The sequence below is a fragment of the Lepidothrix coronata genome, unplaced genomic scaffold (genome assembly GCF_001604755.1).
Source record: "Lepidothrix coronata isolate B3197 unplaced genomic scaffold, Lepidothrix_coronata-1.0 Scaffold16, whole genome shotgun sequence".
Classification (NCBI taxonomy): Eukaryota; Metazoa; Chordata; class Aves; order Passeriformes; family Pipridae; genus Lepidothrix; species Lepidothrix coronata.
This window is the reverse complement of record NW_016690196.1, coordinates 5,649,443-5,671,699: the sequence shown is the minus strand read 5'-3', so window position 1 is coordinate 5,671,699 and position 22,257 is coordinate 5,649,443. Positions and strand designations below refer to the sequence as shown.

The 22,257-nt window shown below is 39.6% G+C and overlaps 1 protein-coding gene and 1 long non-coding RNA gene across 4 annotated transcripts in view; one reads left to right on the top strand and one right to left on the bottom strand.

Annotated features, from left to right (window-relative positions):
* LTBP1 (latent transforming growth factor beta binding protein 1) overlaps positions 1-22,257 on the bottom strand; it is a 193,889-nt gene that overhangs the window by 10,818 nt on the left and 160,814 nt on the right. For all 3 annotated transcript variants that reach the window (XM_017806812.1, XM_017806813.1, XM_017806815.1), the window contains 5 exons: positions 14,100-14,282; positions 12,375-12,461; positions 8,997-9,125; positions 7,529-7,669; positions 5,058-5,228 (listed from right to left, as the gene is read on the bottom strand). In XM_017806812.1, coding sequence (XP_017662301.1) covers positions 5,058-5,228; positions 7,529-7,669; positions 8,997-9,125; positions 12,375-12,461; positions 14,100-14,282 — 711 coding nt within the window. The remainder of the gene's footprint in view (positions 1-5,057; positions 5,229-7,528; positions 7,670-8,996; positions 9,126-12,374; positions 12,462-14,099; positions 14,283-22,257) is intronic.
* Positions 13,798-21,026, top strand: LOC108493419. The gene is made up of 3 exons (XR_001873468.1): positions 13,798-13,922; positions 14,444-14,615; positions 20,918-21,026. It is a non-coding gene; the product is annotated as an uncharacterized LOC108493419 (long non-coding RNA).

Genomic DNA, 22,257 nt, shown 5'->3' with positions numbered 1-22,257 from the left:
TCTTTGGCCGTGGAAACACATAACCACTTCTAGGATACCATCTCACTGTAAAGTACACATCTAGAACAGATCAGAGGAATATACTGTGCAAGGGGCTGATTTCTCTTTTCTGATGGAAGGAGAAACTGGCAGGACCAGCACTGATGTGGGTTTCTGTATAAAAAACCACCATGTGATATTGGCCAAGAGAAATCCTACATTATACAACATCCCAGGTGATTTATGTTACCCACTACCTTCAGTGTTCTCTTAGTGTGGGCTTTGCAAATGCTAAGGTGGAGATAAAGAGAAATTTCAAGGACAACATAAGTTTCCAGCAGTTTTTTATGCTACTTGTCCCACAGAACATCAGTAACATCCACTGTCCTTTCTGCAGATCTTTTAAACATACAGTGGTTCCATAAAAACCCACAAAGTACTAGAATTTAAAACTTACAATAAAAAAAGGTATGTATAATGATACACAAATAAGAAGGCTGATAAACAATGCTGGTGCCCTTTCCAGTTGCCTAAGAATGTGTTCATGATGTTATCTTAGTACTCACACCAACAAAAAGGTAGAAGTTATATATGTAGTAATGTACCCCCACTTTCAATAGTTACTAAAACATCTGTCAAAGCTGCAGAGCCCCAGTCCTACCTTACCCCATTTTTTTATATTAAAACTTCTCCAGGCAGCCACAGGAGAAAGCACCCTCCCTCCTTAACTGACTGACATACCTTAGTTCAGGGGCTCTTAATTCCAGCTTACCAGCATGTTAAGGTGTTACTGAAACAAAGGGGCTATTGCACTGCAAGAACTCCAAAGAGATAATTTTACAAATACAAAAATATGCAGTCTCTGCAAATTAAATGCTGACCCCAGAACCTTACTGAACATTTTCTAGCTGGTAGTTCTATCTCCTCCTTTTCAAATGTCCTGTAAGCTATAACAATACACCTTGTCTAAAATCCACTACAGTTCCATAAGGGTCTCACAGGAGCTTCTGGAGTCTCAGAAGGTTTATAATTCAGGTCCTACATGTTCAGGTTAACTTCAAGTGTACATGGCTTTATTTAAGATTCCAGATTTTTTCAATCTAGGCCACTTGCTCTGTTTTCTAGCATGGAGGGTTTGACCCAGCTGCTAAACCTATCAGTGCCTGTCCTGCTGCCAGTTACTAGACTATAGACTCTGGATAGAAAGAGTTGGGACTTTAGACACTAACAGTAAATTGATCAAGAAAGCAGAAATTCTGAAGGCAGGCCATCCAACAGGTATTTTTTGGGGGTGGGTGCAATGAAGAAAAGATATTTTGCTTTTGTTATCTAAACCAAAAAGAATCCAAATTTCTGATTTTCCACAATTTGTCAATTATTACAGATTGCAAATGACAAATCTCAAGTAACACAGAGGTTTCTTGAGAATAATTACTAAACATTCTTTAGGCAAGTACCTACTAAAGCCACGAGCTCAGAGAAAATATATTTCAGTAGTTAATATTTTGGGATTGGATGCAATTTGTGAAAGTCTTTATCTGCAATATGATGATATCATAAAATCAGAATGTTAGAACCAATGTGATTGAAAATAATCTGTCTTTGTATCCTTTGTTTAATGATGAGAAGGCCTGCCCCAAGAAATTGTATGCACCAGTAAGATGTACTCAATCACACCACTATAGTTCATGTTTGCAGTATTTTGATCAGGACTTTGAACTAGTATTTTGAGTTTGTTCCTCAGTGTTGTCATCCAAATACTTATCAATCTTACTGTTGTTAGATGTTGCTGTTCAGTTACAATATTTCAACAAGTGCTCAGGTAATAAATATTTTTGTCTCAGGCTCTGAATGTCTGGTGTTATTTTCAGTGGGGTTTGTTTGACTAAGCACCCATTAAGTTTTTAGAAATCATAGCAAATGTAAGTTCTGTTTTCATGATGATTTAAGACTGTATTTCTTTTTACTTAATATAGAATGTAATTCTGTATGTAATTCATCCTATAGAAGTTCTCTACCTTCCCACTGGTTTTATGCTGGATGCTACTTAAATAGGACATTTAAATCTTGTTGTGAAAAATGGAAAGGCTTTAAAGATGAGCTGTGTTACAAATGTTGGAGGTTATTTTTATTAAGGCATGAATCTCTTTAGAAGGGACTTGCAAATGTACCACTTATGCTGGTAGGTCTGTATTTCCTTCTTTCTAAGGGTGGCAACTAGATCCTCAAATACAAGAAGAGTATAATAAACAAGGTAAAATGAAACGACAGATCAGTGAATGATCTGTTCTATGATCCAACCCGTTTCAAGGTGAAAGTCTTCTGGTGATAATACTTTTCACATCACCAGGTCTTCTTTAACATGTGTTGCAAATCTTCAGAAGGCTCCTAATTGGAGAAATAAGCAAACACCTTCAGTAGTAAATCTGGCCAACACAATACCTAAGTATTTAAAAATGGAGAAATTCCAGGTTCCCCAGCCAGGACTTGAACCTGTGACCTGCTGGCCTGGAGGTGTGAAAGCACTCTCTTGAGCCAATGATATCACTTTAAGTGCTACAGACCGAAGACTTGTCAAATGAATCATTTATTCAGTTCAGTCAACTTTAAATTTTTCTTGGTAAATGTTCCTGAAAACAGAGAAAGGCTTCCAGGTTTCTGTGTGGGTGCGTGCACATGTGTGTGAGGACAAATGAGCACATACCATCTCCACTAAGAAACATAAGCTTGTATGCTTGTTCTGACATAATAAAGATTCAATATGGTTTTATTTTTAACTATCTATGTTCCAATCTATAAGGATGATTTTAAGTATTTGGGATCAAAGTATGACTAATAGTTTTAATTTTTGCAGATACTTCTCAATGCAAATTAAACGTCACATAAAAGTTATCCTGCGTCTGGAGAGAGAAAGATTTTATGATCCAACATAGTGCTCTTCAGCTTTGACTGAGGATCATTGAACTGATGTTTAGGATGTTGTCCATTGGGAACTTCCATGTCATTTTTAAAATTAATTTCTCAAGGTTCTTCATAGAGCTAGTGGGGATCTGTACCCCACTGTTGGCATGGGAGTGCTGCTCCAGAATCCTGTGGTCCTAATGATCAAAATACATTTCATATTTTCAGATTGAAATAGTTCCAATTTTTAACTAATATCAGCACTATTGTTTAATTAAAAAGTGTGCAGGAATCCTCCATGATTGTGCTGTAATGTAGAGTCTTACTGTTTGTTCAGCATCCATGTTTGGAATTTTTCATCTTCCCTTGTAAGACAGTTGTCTTTCCCTGGCCATCTTGGTAGTCTTTTTCTCTTCCTTTTCAGATTTATCCTGCTTTAAATATAACTAGCTAGAAATTTCCAGAAGCAAGTCTTGTACCTACCTGAACTCTCTACCAGGAAGTTTTTTCCTTCTCTCAGGATTACATGGCACAGATGGGTCACTGTCACCGTGTAACGAAATTTGTACAAAGAAAAACTGCTTTAATCTGCTCGATCTTTCTACCTGAGGAGCTCCAGGTCATAGCAACAATTCTTCTGCCCTGTTTTTTTTTGTCAATATTAAATTTAATTCCATTGCAATTGTTATTCTAGCAGGTGTAGTAATTCAATGTCCTCCTGTAAGATTTGTTCTGACAAAGATATTTCAGAGATTTCCATATGTTATAAATTAAGCTCCTGTCATGCCCTGTTTTTCTTCTTCAGACTCTTTCTGGGGTAAGCATCAGCCAGCAGTTACTCGAGCCAACATCATCAAAATCAGGAGCTTTTTTTCAGTTGCTGTGCTTCCAAAGCAAACTCAAACAAGTAAAGATATCTAAGAACGGGTTCAGGGACCTCGCAAGTAAATTATAAAAGCATAAAAACCAAACAGAAAGAAACAACCACATTAATGCTTCACTGAGCTTCCCTATATAGTTTTAACTCCAGGGTTTTTGCTACAAGTAAAACATGTACTGCTTTAGCCATGACATTATCATTAGAGTAACGTAGGCCCAAGCGAAAATCCAGGTATGTTCACAATAAAATGTTTTACCAGCACAGCATGGTATTCCTACATGGAAAGCCGTATTACCAAAAGACATATTTACGGTAAGAAAGCTACATCCAGACTAGACCTTGGAATAGTTTATATGCAGGGGAAGAAGTTAGTATCGTATCAGACTGTATATACCAGGGCTGATGCATCTCAGGCACAGCATGACATGTACCTATGCTGTTTCCACTGGTCCCTTCTCCAGTCCCCAGACATAAATCTGTGTGTCAGTGACATTTCTCTCTATATCCTTTTTGCTTTTGTAGTCACCACAAGCAGCAACTTCTACCTGAAATATCATGGAACAATATCTGATTTCTACACGCGTAAACAAAATATAGTCTTTTAAAAATATGACTGTCACCTTTCTTTCACATTAAGTTACATTCCCTGGAAATTATTCGGTCCTTATTGGTAACCCATTTCCTTTAACTAACTTAAATTGCTCATCTATACATTTCACATTATGTGAACATCTGGCCATATAATAACAACTTATTTTTGAAGGGCTTAGTGATTTTAAACCACAGCTTACCAGATCCTTATCAAGCAAACACATCTAATTGTGGGCAGACTGGCAGAATATCACATTGAAAAACGCATCTGAATGTATAAAGCAGCAACAAAAAAGCAAAACAGTTATGTAAGCTGTTGAGCAGTGTGGTGTGTGTGTGTCTGTGTGTGCACATGAACTGCATCCGTATTTTCACAGATGGTTTTTGTCAGCCACGTTAAGGAACTCTGCTACCCTTAAAATGTCCTCCCATTTCCACCAAAGTTCTAAACTGCCTATCACTGACAGTTCCACTGGAAGGAAACAAGTCCTGTAAATGTCAAAAAATAAAAGCAAATACATTTTCAAAATGTAGACTGTAATGATTTTCTGTTAATTAATAAGAAAAAAATTTCCATTAGTCCTTGAGGGGTTAGGGTTTTTTTTTTGTTCTTTCTTATGTTATTAGCACGGGTACAAATGCAAGGGATTAAACTGATTAAGTATTTCAGATTTCATACCAAGAATTGGAATGTGTGTTTCCTTACCTGACTCCTTCATAGGACACAGTGCACACTGCATGCCCCAGGCTTCACCGTACAGGCAACAGCACTCAGTATACGTAGTCTGCTTTCCAACCAGAGGTCGACTACAAACAAAATCGTCACTTAGGTGCTGCCAGCAAAGGTCCTGGTAGACCTCAGCTTCTTCAGTTTGTTCTGATGGAGAAGACAGGATTAGATCATCATCGCAGCACTGTTATTTAAAAAAGACACTGGCATACTGAAAAATTTTCTAAATTTAGATTAGAAAAATAACCTAACTTTACAGACTTTGCTGAAATTTAAGCTTAGAAGTCATGACCATTTTTAAGTGCCTGAGGTGGCTCATCCCTTGAGTGTTCAGTTTTGCAAAAATCTTAAAAAGTTCTGAGTTAGCACATTAGGCCAATTTAAAAGCACATTGGGTTGGACGCCCAAGAAATAAAACTTCCTAAATCATAGTCATTGCTGAATGCTTAACACTGATTCAGCTCGGCTCTCATGGAAGTTAACAGAGCTTGACAAAAAACAGCATTGAGACAGAGATGAATGCTTGGGCAACTCCATCCACAGAACGAATCTTTAAAAGTTGTTATTTTGCTTTTCTTCTATTGCCGTCAATGGCATCTGAAAGGACTTTTACAAGTAGGGCAGAGCTGAACAAAAATGGCCTCAACGGGAGACTGGACAAATACTTGGAAGAGAGAGTCCCATTAACTAAACAGACAAACTACATCAGGCTCAGGAAATCCCCTGAGCTGAAAATAGCTGGAGGCTGAGAGTGTGCTGGGGAGGGTGAGGAGGAGTATTGTTTATCTGCTCTTCTGGTCCCTAATCATCCACTTACAGCTATTGTTAGAGACTGTGAACTGCTGTGAACTGCTGTCACATTCTTATGAACATTAACAAAAACATGTATTTTTGTCAAAGTTGGAATATTTCAGAGGCATACTAGTTTTGACATAGATCTCAGTAGGAATCATTCCTGGTCCTAGCAAGCTTTGGTCACTGCTGATCGGAGTGAGAGGAACTGTAAACTTAATCTTCCACTTGGAACATAAAAACTTCAGCACAATTGTTTTGTAAAGACATCTGCAAGGTTTTGATTTTGTTCCAACACAGAGTGAAAAATAAATGTTGTCAGAAACCAAGGTTCTGTCTTGTCTGTGCATATCTGTTTACTGCGGTTTTACATCATGCATGGGCGAGTACAGAACTGAAACCTCTCTCAAGAGTAAAACTGAGTTCTGAAAGCGCAGAGGTGATCACCATTTAGATACCTATTCTACTAAGAACTTGCCAGAACACGCAGTGAAGAGCAGCAGTGTGTCTCTGCAACCAAATCCAAATTCTGCTGGCAGCAAAGGAACGAGCCTGTCCCCTCCTCCTCTGCGTGAGGGAGGACATTGCCAGTAGCAATACAAGGCTTGAGTGCTTTGTGCTGGGTGAGATGATCATTGCTGTGTCAGCCTGAATGTCGCATGAAGGAAGACCCTTTGGGCCCTCGCATTCTCTTCACACCCTAAATGAACCCAAAGGAGAATCCTGCTCTTGGTTTGTTTAACTGAAGATTGAACAATAGAAATGCTGTGGTTCTTTCACAGTTCCAGGCAACAGGATGACCACATTACTCCTCAAAAGTATCAGCCTTATAATTTGGAATGACTAAAACAGGCATTCAGTCTGTATTCCCATTTCTTTTCACAGAATCATCTCAGGAAAATGGACTGCAAGTTGCAGGGATCCGAGGTCTGGATTTATGGCTATACAGTGCCAGTATTAATCAAACCCATTGTAACATTTCTTTCAAAGACGTGTGTGGCATAGACAAAGCTGTGCAGACTGCATAATGCTCTGGATTTCTGAAATGTTTTTAAGAATTTCATAAGATCTAACATTTTTTCTGAAATCAGTGTCTACTGAAATTAAAAGAACATGCAAAAATGTTACTTTAACGGTGATGCTGCAGCCCGCCGCTTGAGCTCTATGTACCTTCAATGTTAATCAATTGAAAGCACACATACAAGTTCAGCTATTTCCTCCTATATCCTGTCATTCCTGTTTTTAATTCCCTACTTTGGTAGAACTGAATCTCCAGACCTAGCCCGCAGCCAAACCCCAGCCTTACTGAGATAGCAAGCAGGCTCTGCTTCATTACCTACAAGGCTGGACAAGGCAGGCGCAGAGCTGGTGAACTGGGGTGAGGTCAGGCTGAAGAATCCTCAGCCTGAGTCTAATCTCATAATACTTCCAGCAATGTCCTGTCTGCATTGGCAAAGTGGAGCACTGTGGAGTCCTACATCATGATGCCTTCTGGATCAACAGATGATGGTCCAAGCACTGCCTTCAAAAATCCTCTAGAAGAGCAGGCTCATCCAAGGATAACCCAGTCTAAGCTTAGACTTAGGGTCTGTAGCCATGTCAGCACCACCTCGTAGAGGTGTACTCACTTCAGTAATATGTATAATGGATCATACCACTCGAATCTGCTGGTCTGATGCATCGCTTTTCTGTTGCGTCCAAAATCATTGGGTGTGTACAGAAACAGTTGTAAGATCCTTCTGTGTTAATGCACTGGCCATCAATACAGCTGTTTGGGTCCTGACATTCATCCGTGTCTTTAAAATGGAAGGAAATGTATCAAGAAGAGCCAGCACAAAGTAGTTGCATTGTGTTACTCTATGTTAATGTTTACCTAATTAGGAACAGATTTCCCTGCCTGCCTTCTGTTAATTACCACAAATACCAATTGCTGACAATAAAATCCTGCCTATGCCCATGGAGAAGGACAGACAGATCAGCAGGATCCTGACCTCTAATCCTCAAGTGCTAGGGAGGAGTACTATGGAGGATGAGGAGGCTTGCTGGGGGGACTGGAGTGCCAGGCATACCCTGCATCCAGCATAGCTGCAAATGCTTCCCACATTCCTATCCCTTTAGAACAGTATCAGCAGGTATTAGAGGTGGGGATACTCTCAGAGATTTTTCATGAGCTTGTCAGGAAAAGGGATTACCTTACCTAGCCACAGTAGTTATATTCCTTAGTTTGTCTTGGAGAGGAAAAGCCAAAATTTAGCTCGAAGGGAAGAGCAGACCACTTCAGATAAATTATATTTAATCAGCAAAACCCCCACCCTCTGTAAAGAACAATCATAGAATTCCAAGGTGAAAGGCTCTCTTATTGCAGTTGCAAAAATTACTTCCTTTCATTATGCAATTCTGCACATTATACATGGTTTTCTGCTTACAAAGCAAAATCCAGGGTCATATTTTTGAGTAATTTTCAGTTGAGTAACAGAACAAAAGGAGTACAAGGTTGTGCAGACAAAGGTTGGGCTTATTAATGACCTTAACTAGAATTTCGCATTGCATATTAACTCCTATATGGAAAATATCTGTCCGTGAAAGAAAAAAAAAAAGTGTTAATTTGATTTAATATAGTAAACCTGGGACACTTACCAAATGAAAGGTAAGCTTCAACATACAGGCTTTCAACTGCTCACCCCACATACAAAGAACAGAAGGCTAAATTGTACCTTAGCAGAGTGAAGCAGCAGTGTGCATGTAAGGAGGGAGCACCCTCTGATTACATTGTGCTGCCTTCATAAAGGCTGGCACCAGCACTTGACTATGCAATTAAAGGAGCACAAGGAACTGTTCTGGAGATGTAAACTCCTGGGACTAATTTGCTGAAAAAGGAAGCAAATAAAGCAAACCCTGCTCTACATGCCATAGCCATGTCATCCAGAATTTCTGACCAGCTGAGCAGAAGGGAAGGGAAATGACCCAACGCATCTTCAAAAGCTGCTACAGGAGTTCAAAGGTCTGGTGTTCCTCCCCTTGCTGGGAATACCACGGTTGTGATGGGAATCCCGCCATACAAGTCTGCTTGTTTTGCCCATCTGCATACCATTATAGTGACAAGACCACTTTAAATAAACTTACCAAAGCATTGGAGCTTAACAGGGTCATAGTATGTGCCTTGTTTGCAGTAGCACTCATAACCTGGCTGCGTATTCAAACAGAAGCCATTTTTACAGATTTCTTGTCCAAAGAGTTGGCATTCATCAGCATCTGGGGAGGAAATATTAAAGGCTTTGTTACCATTGTTACTATGATACCATGTAGAGGAGCAAGATGGAATAAATCCCATATGCTTCTCTATTCAAGCAGACTTCACTTTAAACAGAGAGTCCCAGGAGCACAGATATCCACAGGAAAAAACCCAAACAACTGGTGTGGAAAAGCCTGTGGTGCACTTGTAGCTAGAATGGAAAAAGAAAAACTGGTGGATCATTACTTTCCCTTTCCCATGTCAGAATTAAGTCCTGCGGCACACAGAGACTGGAAGAATCTGCAGTTCCTCTTTCTCTCCTTTGATATCCCACTGCTCTTAGCTACAAACAAAAGAGATGAAGAATGTGGCCTGTATTTTCCTGTATAATTTGCTTTACCAAAGGGATTCCCACCACGGATCTAATTTAAGCATCATCTGATTACAAAACTAAGCAGTTATGCTTATGGATAGACTTTGTGACTGTTCTCCTCTTTCCATACAGTTTGGTGACTCTGCTGTGCATGGCAGCAAATCTTCATATCTGTTCTGCTTGTGGCTTCATTTTTCAAAATACAATTTCTGTGCAGAATTCCCATCATGTAGGACCAATCGTGTCTGTTCCTAAATATATGGCTGCAAATACTATAGAACTAGTGACAGCTGACAAAGAGAATCAAATGAGGCTAAATGTTTTCAGGAAGGTTGCAAGGAAAATATATGTCAGCTCATATATAGCTTTTCACAGTTGTACACATTTTTCCCCAGTCTTGTATTTATGTATTTGTTACTGCTGGAATTCTATTCACTTCCTTTTTTCCAACCTACTTTTCATTTGCTAGACCTACTTAGAATAGTCTGTTAAAGCTAGTTAAAAGCTGGTATTAAAAATGGCAATAAAAAGCACAGCGTAAAGTACATAATTCTTCTCTCAATACCAATTTCCTTAACCCAATGTCTTCTATAGATTTACTCACCATTTATTCTAGGGCAACACAGACTTTAGCCCAAAGCTGTCATTTCCAGCTGTACAGCAGTTTTAATGTGAATTATTCAAATGCTTACTTTTTCCAGAAGAATTGAAAGGTCCATAAAACTATTTATTTTTACACCCACTCTTCCAGTCACTAAGTGGCTACAAACATTAAATATTTTGACTGTTTAGCAGCAAAAACAATGCAAACATTAATAAGAAACATAATCTGTCTTTTTCTTGTGGAACATGGATTTTGTATCTGGAGAAAAATGCGAAAGCCTGGACGCAGAGTCAAGAGAGGCTGGCTGAGTATATTCACTTCTAACAGATAATTTCAATTAAGAAAACAGGAGTTGTTCCTACAAGCAGAAGCTTGTGGACAAAAGCAACAGGAACATATGAGTTAGTGTAACAGAGAAAGATCACATTACTAAAAGTTATTTATTCATTTAGTATTTGTCCTTTGTGTCATTCCTAAGGTTTTTACAAAACAAATTTACTGAAAACAGAAAAAGTCTGATTACAGCAAGGATTTGTGGAAGATATTTCTAGATGAACTATTTCCACATTTCAATATTTATAACAGCTAGAGATATTATCAACCCTGAGGTAGCACAAAAACAATGCATATTTTGTCTGAGACATTTGGACATACTGTACACACAGCATGTCCCAAACCCCCCTTGTGAATATATACAGAAATCTTAGATCTGCAAAGATAAACAACACCTTTAAACAATCCCTACACAAAAATACTCTCAGAGACTATCAGAGCCTTTGAGATGAGCTCTGTGACAATGTTCTAACTTGTCTAGACAAAAACTGTAAGTCTCTCGAAGGTTGGTCCCTGCTACCTTCAGTCTTAGATCTGTGTTCATCCAATGGCACTTTGTTCTTTACTCCAAGTTGCTGGACAATGCAACCTCCAGAGAGTGGAGTCTCACAGGAGTTACCCCATTTAAAAGCCCACATTAATTTGAACAAATCTGGGTATTAGTGCCTTATAAACTTTGTTATTTTTTCCATGTCACATGCAATTTACAGGTGTAAAGAAGTACCTGCTGAGGATAACACAAAAAATTACTAGTAAGACAGAGAACTGAACTCAGTTATGGTCTACTCACTAACTCAACAAGAAAATCAACTTAGTAGTGTCCTACTCAGTGAGCAAGGGTAGTTTAAAAAGTACATATAATAACCTTTAGGGAAAAAACCAACAAAAATCTTTCCACCATTTTTTTCATCTCTCAGAATTAAGTCTGACAGATTAGTTATTTAGCTAGAAGCAAGTTTGACAAATGCTTATCTATCAACTATGTGATATTGGGGATGCCCTAACCCTGGCAGTGTTCAAGGTCGTGTTGGATATGGCCTTGAGTAACACACTCTAGTGAGAGGTGTCCCTGCCCATGGCAGGGGAGTTTAGGACTAGATGGTCGTCTGTGTCCCTTCCAACCCTGAACATTCTACGATTCTGTGATTCTGCCTCTATTAAGGTCTTTAAAAAATAGTATTTTTTACTGCATTTTTATGTGACACGAACACACAGCACTTGCTATATTTATTTCTTGATTTGTAAAACAGTCATTCTAATAGTAACAAAATATAACACGTGTGCTTTTCTACAGATTCTGTAGCTGTTATGTAAAAGATAATACGTTGACTTCATTTTAGCTAACACAAATTTAGTGTGCTTATGCCAAGGAAAACTGATCTCTCAAATTATTAATATTGATGGCTACTTCTCAAACCTGAAAAGGGATTCCACTGATCTCACTTTTCCTTCTTGGTGATGCCAGTTCCCTCCCACTCACATCCACCAATTTCTATCCCTCTTATTTCTCTACCACCTTTTGTTCAATAATTATTTTATGAAGTTCTGTATTGAAAACATTGTTGCTGAACTTCTCGTCAGTTTTTATATTCATTCTCCCTTGTAGACCTAATGTTTAACAGAACTCTTCTTCTCTCTCCCAACTTCTCATACACCTATCTACAAATTTAAGTTGGCTTTGTATTTCATATGTAAATGAGTATTTGAGGTTTGTGGTCTCAGCACCTATTCTCACAGTTTATAGCACTTAGTATAAATCAAACCAGAATATCGCAGAGACTGTGTAACTGACATTCTTAACAATCTGTCAAATGATGATTTTCAGTAATGCTTCATATCACAAACTGTTTTTATCACCTAATAAAAGTTGAATTAGTATGTTTACATTGCTGGATCACATTGCTAGTCAATCAACTACCAGAACCGAAATAATTAAACTTAATACGAATCAGTACTGACCTTTGTAATTCTGAGCAAGAAGCCCATAAGATGATTCTCCAGAGGGAATGAAACCTTTTCCTTCAGGACACAAATCAGTAAATTCAGCTGGGAGAGAGAGAAAACAAAAAATTATGTCATTAAGAAAAAGGTACTCACACATGTGGGGCCCCTGGTGGTCTAGTGGTTAGGGTGCAGGACTCTCGCCGCTGCGACCCGGGTTCGATTCCCAGCCCCCCGGGCAGATGGAGCTCGTTAGCCTTGTAAGGCAATCCATCTAAGAGAAGGTCACTCTAAACAAACCTACGTTCTGAGACCCTCACTGCCGCTGTCCAAGTTTGCTCGGCCCCGGCAGATGAACCTCAGGATTAAAGGGTGGGCTCAGTTCAGCGCACGCTGTGTCTCACCTAAAAAATCCACTGCGCAGGCTCGAAGGGTTAATGACCTTTCCCAAATCTTCGCTCGCGAAGACTGGCCATATTATTATTACTCACACATGTATGTGCTACTTATGCGTTTCAGGGTATTTTGAGAAACCTGCCTTATTTGCACGTATCAGGCAATCATGCACACTTTTAGCTAAAAAGGGAATGTTAAATGATACAGCCTGACTTTCCTCTGCTCTCTGTTTGCCGAGCTAGCCTTGAGAAACCTAGCTAGGGTACCCACAGCATCATAGAGCTCCACACAAACTCATTTCTCTTGCTCCTAGGCAGGAGAATGTAGGCCTTACTTGATTTCATGGTGCGCTGCAGTTAGAACAATACCAGTAGCCAAATTATCTTAATTAAAGCTAGCAAGGGCCTCTCTGAGCTATACTGCAAACTGTAATCTAGACATACCCCGACTGAGATACAAACCTCTGTTCACATTCTTCAGCCCTTATATAGGAAAAACACTAATTGACTGCAACAGGAGAACATGGTGTGGATTACAGAGGGAAATTATTTCAAGTGTCTTGGAGACTATACAGAATCAAATAAACCTATCCAAGCAGAGAGGCCCCTTTTTTGTTATGCATTTCATTTCAGTTTCACTGATTCTAAGGTATAGTTGAAAAAGGAATTATACATGGTGATGCATTTGTAATCTTTAGTATTTAATCTCAAAAATTTTACACATGTTCTCTCTTATGTGATTTTTTCCAGCTAGATTCTGAATTTCAGCCAGCACTGTTTACATTTCAAGTACTGTTTTTCAATATTTGTGACAAATATCATAAGGTTATTTTTGTCAAATTTAATATTTAGAGGTTAAAAAATGGTCTGCCGACAACACGATCACCTGAATTGTTCAGTAAGTAGCAAAATGTAAAACTAATGTTGTAGATGAGTAATTCATAGTGCTGTAGAAAAAGCTTTACAAAGAATAGCTGCAGACCTAAAAACGCTGTAATGCTTACCTTTGTTTTCCATCTTACAGAAAAAATCTAACATGTTACCACAGCATCTAGAAAAAGTTTCTGTGAAAACCCAGCTTTCCTTAAAATCAGTTGGAGTTAATGCTGTTCAGTAACAGGTTCTTCTTATCCCTAGAGCAACTGCAGAGAAGCCAATGGATTTACACCAGGTAAGAATTATTCTTACTAATCTTTCCTCTGTGGAAGGTTTCCATGGATAAATCATGACTAAATACTACAGACCACAGGATTTAATGGACAAGCCTTCTCTGAAGGCAAAGCACACTACTGCTAACATAAACATAATGCTTCAAAAGCTTGCAAAGGGACAGGAGGCCCCATCTTACCAGTTCCAATGACAGGACATGGGAAGATTTCACAGTTATCACCCCAGCCAGCACCCAAGGTACAGCAGCATTCTTGTTTGGTTACATTGGACGTAAGCACATTGTCACAGAAATTAGCATCATTCAGATTGTAGTAGCACTCCTTCTTTCCATCTTCATGTTGATCGGTCTCTATTGGCATTTCTAAAGGAGGAAAGAAAACATAAATCACACAAGATAACACATGATATGAATAAGTCTTACAAGAGAATGAGAAGAGCAGGAAAGAAAACGGTTAAGTACAAATTTTGGTTTAATTTTTCAGTTCTTAGAAAGAATGATGGAAGCTGATAACCTTCTTTTAGCTTTTTCAGACCTGTTCTCCAACTTGGCCACAAAAGGATCCCTACATCTTTGCACTTCTATAATTTTCAAGCAATGCATGAAGCACCTGCTCTCACGTTCCACTATCTAACAACCATGCTCAACTACTGACATGGTGCTTTTTACATATGAATCTGGAAGCTCTTCACAGAGGTAAGCAAACATTACAACCTAATTTTTCAGATAAAGGAGCTAAGGTACGAACTGAAAAAGACACAATTTTCAAAATAATGAGTATTTACATCCCCTTTTAATTTCACTGGGAAAAAAGCATGTTCCACATTTGAATATAAGGCCCTTTATAATTTTTGCAAAAGTAACTTACTGACTCCATGGTAAGCAGAGGAATATAATGCAGATGTCAAGTTAACTGACTCTGTGTTTTACTTTTAAATAGGCATCCAGCCAAGAAGTCAGATTTATTACCTTAAGCAGCTGAGTGGGTCCTCTCACAATATTTATATGGACTGGAAGCAAAATAGTCTGTCCCGTAGATGCAATAAAAGACCCTATAATAGGCACTCCTAAAGTACACCAAGAAGCGAGTTTGAAAAAAAAATACCTAGTTAAAGCTTCTGTGTTTGCAGAACTCTGTCTACCTAACTTTGCACTTCACAGAAATTCTCACCAAGAGCTCAGAAGTGGGAACTACCACATAAAATTGTTATTCACACTTGATTGATATGAAAAACTTTTCTCAGGCCATCACTAAAGTCATCAAGTTCTAAAATTATATATGCTCACATTTATTAATCAAACCCAAAACTTTGTTTAGGAACCTAAGATAGATAAATCTTGAGATGACTAGTCCATTTCCTTTTTATCTAGGGAAATAGTTCTTTATGCTTAGCACTTAACAAATGTCTAACTCACAAAAAACCTACTAAAAATTATTGCATGCTGGCTGATTTTCCATTCCTTGAGATTTCATTCATTTCCACTCAGGCTCTTGCACAATAAGCCAAGCATATGACATTTCTCAGGCAATGCAGGTATCCAGGCAGGAATCAGAATCTTATTTTATACCTCAGTGACAGCACATTTCCAGATGCTACTGCAGCAAATGTTAGTTTCATGGTGCTGCAGGAAAACTATAGCATAGTTGTTGTCATCAAGCCGTAGTGGGATGACTCACACAACTGGAGTGTTGCAATGAATGGTTATAAACTCCTCAGAAGAGACAAGCAAGGAAGGAGAGATGGCGGGGTAGCCCTTTATGTTAGGGAGTGTCTCAATTGTCTGGAACTTAATGATGATGACTACAGAGTTGAGCATTTATGGGTAAGAATCACAGGGAAGGCCAACAAGGCAGATATTCTGGTGGGAGTCTGTTATAGACCACCCAATCAGGATGCAGAGGGAGAAAAAATCTTCTATAAGCAGTTGGGAGAAGTCTTTCGATCTCTGGCCCTTGTTGTTATGGCCAACTTTAACTTACCAGATGTCTGCAAGAAATATAAGACAGCAGAGAGGAAACCGTCTAGGAGGCTCACAGAGTGTGTGGAAGATAACTTCCTGACACAGTTGGTGAGAGAGTCAACCAGGGGAGGTGCCCCGCTGGACTTGCTGTTTGTGAACAGAGAAGGACTGGTGGGTGATGTGATGGTCAGAGTCTGTCTTGGCCAAAGCAATCAGAAAACGATAGTGATTTTGATTCTTGGAAAAGTAAGGAGGGGTGCCAGCAGAACTGCCACTTTGGATTTCCAGAGGGTAGACTTGCACCTCTTTAGGAGACTCCCTTGGGTGGCAATCCTGAAGGGTAAAGGAATCCAGGCAGGTTGGATGTACTTTGAGAAAGAAATCTTAAAGGTGCCATAGGCCACATCTATGTAGTGAAAGACAAGATAGCAGGGAAGACCAGCTTGCCTGAACAGAGAACTTTGGCTAGAACTCAGAAAAAAGGTGAATTACCCTTGAAACCAGGGAAAAGTAACTCTGGCGGACTACAAGGATGTCAGGAAGTTACGCAGAGAGCAAATTAGAAGACCAAAGCTGAATCAGAATCAGAACTTAATCTGGTTACTTCCATAAAAGACAGCAAAATGTGTTTTTACAAATACATCAACAACAAAAGGAGGGCTAAGGAGAATCTCCATCCTTTTTTTGGATGTGGAGGGGAAACACAGTGACAAAGAATAAGGAAAAGACTGAGGTACTTAATGCCTTTTTTGCCTCAGTCCTTAATAGTGAGACCAGTTATCCCCAGGGTACCCAGCCCTCTAAACTGGAAGACAGCAATGGGGAGCAGAATGAAGCCCCTGCAATCCAAGAGGAAACAGTGACCTGCTATGCCATGTAGACACAAGTCTATGGGACTAGATGGGATCCACCTGAGGTACTGAGGGATTTGGCAGACATTCTCACCAAGGCACTTTCCATCATTCAACAGCAATACTGCCTAACCAGGGAGGTCCCAGTTCACTGGAGGTTAGCAAATACGACATCCACCTATAAGAAAGCATAGATATATATAAGGAAGGAAGATCCAGGTGAAAAAATGCCTGCATGACTGGGCCCAGATAGTGGTGGTGAATGGATTTAAGACCAGCTGGTGGCCAGTCACAAGTGGTGTTCCCCAGGGCTCTGTACTGGGGTCAGTCCTGTCTAATATCTTTATCAATGACCCAGATTAGAGGATTGAGAACACCCTTAGTCAGTTTGCAGGAGGTCATCAAGTTGAGCAGGAATGTCGATCTGTTAGAGTATAGGAAAACACTGCAGAGGGATCTGGACAGGCTGGATCAATGGGCCAAGGCATACTGTATGGGGTTCAACAGGGTCCTGCACTTGGGCAACAACCCCATACAGCACTACAGGCTGGGGGAAGTGTCTGGAAAGCTGCCTGGTGGAAAAAGTCCTGGTGGTGCTGGTCGGCAGCTGGTGGAACATGAGCCAGCAGTGTGTCCAGGTGACCAAGAAGGCCAATGACATCCTGGCCCGTATCAGAAATAGTGTGGCCAGCAGGACCAGGGCAGTGACTGTCTCCCAGTACTTGACACTTGTGAGGCTGTACCTCAAATCCTGTGCTTAGTACTGGGCCCCTCACTACAAGAAGGATATTGAGGTGCCAGAGCATGTCCAGAGAAGGGCAACAGAGTTGGTGAAGGGTCTGGAGCACAAGTCTTAAGAGAAGCAGCTGAGAGGAAACTGGGGCTGTTTAGCCTGGAGAAAAGCAGGCTCAGGGGAGACGTTATCGCTCTCTACAACTACCTGGAACATTGTAGTGATGTGGGAGTTGGCCTCTTCTGCCATATCTCAAGTGAAAGGATGAGGAAACAACTTCAAGTTGCTCCAGAGGAAATTTAGGTTGGATATTAGAAAAAATTTCTTCACAGAAGGGTGGTCAAGCAAAGGAACAGGCTGCCCAGGAAAAGTGTTCAAGTCACCCTCCCTGAAAGTGTTCAAAAAATGTGTGCCACTTGGGGACATGGTTTAGTGATGAACATGGCAGTGCTGGTTAATGGTTGGGCTTGATGATCTTAGGGTCACTTCCAACCTAAACAGTTCTATGATTCAAAAATACCACTTAAAAAATAATGGTTGTGAGGTGAGAGCTTGAAGATAGTGATTGTCCAACAAATGCCGAAGGAATTAAATGAACTACAGCTCTTGCTACCTATTATCACTGCACACCCACATTCCCCCAAGCAGATGGAGCAAGGCAACTTTACTGAGCATGCAAATATTAGATCCATTTTGAGGAAAGCAGGTTTAAAAATGCCAGTATGGATTGCACTCCAATGGTATGAATGTGTGTAATAGTTCTTTGGGCTTCTAATTCCAAACTGACAACTGGAACTATTTCTAGTTTCCTCAGAAAAGTGACTTCAGTTTTGGGATGTTGAGGGGCTGGCAGACACCTTTATTCAAATTTAATATAGTGTTGCCACCTACAAGGCAAACTCTCCTTTGCAGTTTTGCCAATACAACTAAGTTGTACATTAAAAGAAACACCCAGCTGGGTGCTTATTTCAGCTTTGTCAGTTTAGCCTGTGGTCAACCCTCATCAGATAATTACAATTTTCCATAATGTGCTGAATTGCATCAATTGAGGTGGTTTTGCGGTATCAGTTGCTATCCAATAGGAACTACGTTAAGACTATCATGTCACAGAAATGCAGCTAAAATCTGCCATTCCAAAGTGAGAGAGCAGTACTTCAGACACCAAATCATACATTTTCCTTGGCCATTTGCCATCTGTCTAACTGAATCAAAGCCAAATTTTCAACAGGAGAGAAAGCATGGCAGTTTTCATCCTGTTTACCAGAGAAAGAACACCAGAAGCTGCCCTGGGAGGAAGGGGAGGTAGTCTCATGTCCTTTTTTATTCCCATTTTACATATGATGTGTTGGTTTCTCCTCCCACTATCTGTTCATCAGCTTAAATGGGTGTTGTTTACACAGCTGTGGCTGAGAGTTAGTCAAGCAGGCGTCATGAATGTTTGGAAAGCAAATGAGGCAAATGAGACACAAATCTTTTTTTTTTTAAAACCAAGACGAGTCTGTGTCTACAGGCTTATAATTTCTCTTTCATAGATTATTAACCATTTAGTAAAAAGGTTGGTTTTGAAAGTGATTTCACTAGGTATGTTGAAAAAATAAGATAGGAAATGGATACATATTTTTTGCATTGTTGCTTCTGCTTTTTTGTTAGAAAATGTAAAATATCTGTCTACCTAAGGCATGCTGGTACAGAAACATAATTTTATCATATTCTTGATACAACAGCCTATATGAGAAATTCTGTATAGTTGCTGCATGGTTGGTTTCTAAAGTATTTGTTAGAAATAGATTTATATACCTTAGATTAGCCTTGATCCAATAATATGCTTCAGCATATGTTTGATGCAAAAACATACATTAGTAATATAGGATTCAGTAAACAGTCTGGATATTAGCACATGCTTAGATTTCAGCATACACTTAAGTATTTGTCTAATATTGTCCTGTTAACACTTTGATCTGAAAAAAACCCAAAATGTGTAGAACTGATGGATCTTAAATACTGCAGCTGTGTACCAACATCTCTCATTCACAGGTAGAATCAGAGAGGTGATTGCTAGAGTGAAAAATAGTCATTGCAAGTTCATGACTTCTAAAAACTCAGCAAAGACTCAGGTGGCTCTGAGCAAACAGCTTGAGTAACACTGGCTGAGGTCACTTGGTCTGTTCAGCCTGGAGAAGAGGAGACTGAGGGGAGACCTCATTGCAGTCTACAACTTCCTCTGAGGGGAAGAAGAGGGGTGGACACTGATCTGTGGTGATCAACGACAGGACCTGAGGGAATGGCCTGAAGTTGTGCCAGGGGAGGTTTAGGCTGGATATTAGAGAAAGGTTCTTCACCCTTTAAGTGTCTTTTAGTACTTGAAGAGGCTCCCAGAGAAATGGTCATGGTACCAAGCCTGAGAGAGTTCAAAAAGAATTTGGGGCTAAGGGTTGGACTCAATGATCCTTATGGATCCCTTCCAACTCATCATATTCTTTGATTCTGACTTTCAGAATCTGATTTTCAAAAATCCATTAAAAATAGATTTGTATGGGCCTATCATCAGGGTGAACTTGTCTAAATTTCTCAATTGACTCCACATGCGACAAGCTGCAACACTTAATGTGTGTGTGTGTGTACAGCGCTTATGCATATCCAGGTGTTTTGGGAATCTTCAGGCCTGGGTTGTACAAGCTGTATGGTGTTCACAGTTAACATTCAGCAAGTTGAAGTCCTCCACAGGGACAAGGGCATTTGATTTGGAGGTGTCCATTAGTTCCTCAAAGAACAATCCACCAGTGCCATTGTCCTGGCTAGGTGGTCTATTGTAGGCTCCCACGATGACATCCACGTTATTTGTTTGTCCTGTAATCCTTACCCATAAACTCTAAAGTGTGCGATTGCCAGCTGTAAGCTCCATGCATTCCAGCCCCTTCATTACACACACCATCTTCCACCTTGCCTGAAAAGCCTGTAACCATCCAACATAGCACTCCAGTCACAGGACTCATCCAACCAGGTCTTGGTTATGTCAATGATGTCATATCTCTAGAGGGGACTGGGCCAAGGCTTTGAGCTCATTTGTCATGCTGCAAGCATTGCTATAGAAACATTTCAAGTGTGGTTTCTCGTAGCTGACACCTCATGAAGAAGATTGAGGGATCTCACTCCTCAAGTTTTAGCATGTCACCCCAAAGCATACCTATTCTAATCCTCAAATATACACTATCCATTATTGCTTCCATTATCCATTCAAAGCAATGAGACATATTAGTAATGTATCAGTCTATATTAGTAGTTTAAATGCATTCTGCATCATGCAACAATTAAACCCACAATAATATGTATTATTACTTGAACTACATTGAGTTTGGTACTTGATAGAAATTAATCACAAATGGCTTTATACAGCTTGTAAAAGAATAAATGAGAAGACTTTAACCTAATCCATGCATTTTTTTCTCTCTTAGATACAAAGATGCATATAACAGCAAATTTTCATCTCATATAGAATAAAGGTCTTTTCCTCCTGTATGTTTTCTTCTTTCTGAAGCATTTCCTACATTTTGTGAATGGTGGGGTGGAGAGGAGGGGAATAAGACAATTAAACCTTGCACAACTACTTTGTTTTGATGGTTTTTTTGACTGGAACGTGACAATATGGGCTTGAATTCCTGATACATACACTGTTAGGATTGTTTCAAGGCACAGCTAACAATAGACAAATTTAGAGCAAATAAAATCTAAATAAAAGGAAGTTTCTAATGATAAGAAAAGTGTTAACACAGCACTCCACAAATCTAACAACCTTTAACCACATGGAAAAAAGGTCACAGATTAAAGCAACATTTGAACAAACTTCACCTATTTGCACTTCGTAAGAGATGGACAAACTCTTCTTTATGCACAAAAATACAGAATGAGAAATAAACAAGAGCTGAGTAAACCACGCTGAACTATAGATATCTGCAACAGGATAATGCAGATTAAATTCTTCCTTTCTGAAAATAGGTATGTGCAAGCTAACACTGACAGATGATGTCCACATGCACCACAGGAGCTCCCAGAAAACCACACCCAACTTGAGTATGTGGTTTATCAAAGGCAGAGGATGTGTGGCTATTCTAATGCTCTTGGCAGCAAGAATAGTTTAAGAAGAACTAACAGCAGTCTTTTCTCCTTTTACTTCAGAAGAAAAGAGAATAGTAAGATCCCTATTCCTGGTACAGCCACTTTGCCTTATTCTAGTTCAAGAGCATATAATGTAAAGTACTTCTCACTAGGTCCTTCTGATCTCCCATATGAGACTTTCCCCCTTGATGATCTTATCAGAGAAGAGACAAAGATAAAGCATGGGTTCTGCTAGAGCCTGATGAAGGCTGGAAGGGAAGGAGGAATAGTTTCTTTCCAAACTGATCACAGCAAAGCTATGTTCACTGCTGACAACAAAATGGAGTTAGTACTGACAGTAGAGTACCCATCTGTTGACAGTACAATCAGTCAAACCGTGTTTTTCATTCGCTTCCTCCCCACAGTTATGTTAGGGTACGTGCTCAAATGTTCCTTGGACTTGATGGCTCAGGTCCTCTACTGATTTTTTAGCTTTGGTTTTGTTTCATCAGGTAGCTGAACTCTCCTGAGTACTACCTCCTCACAGGACAAAAACCTTTGTCAATCAGCCGCTAATGATATTTCACAGGCAACTTCTTGAGTGCTGCTGAGTGCTACATTCAGTGATCTAAATACTTGTTACAATTAGGTCACAGATATTTCAACCTTGTTTACAAGTCTGAAGGACCATGAGTGACAG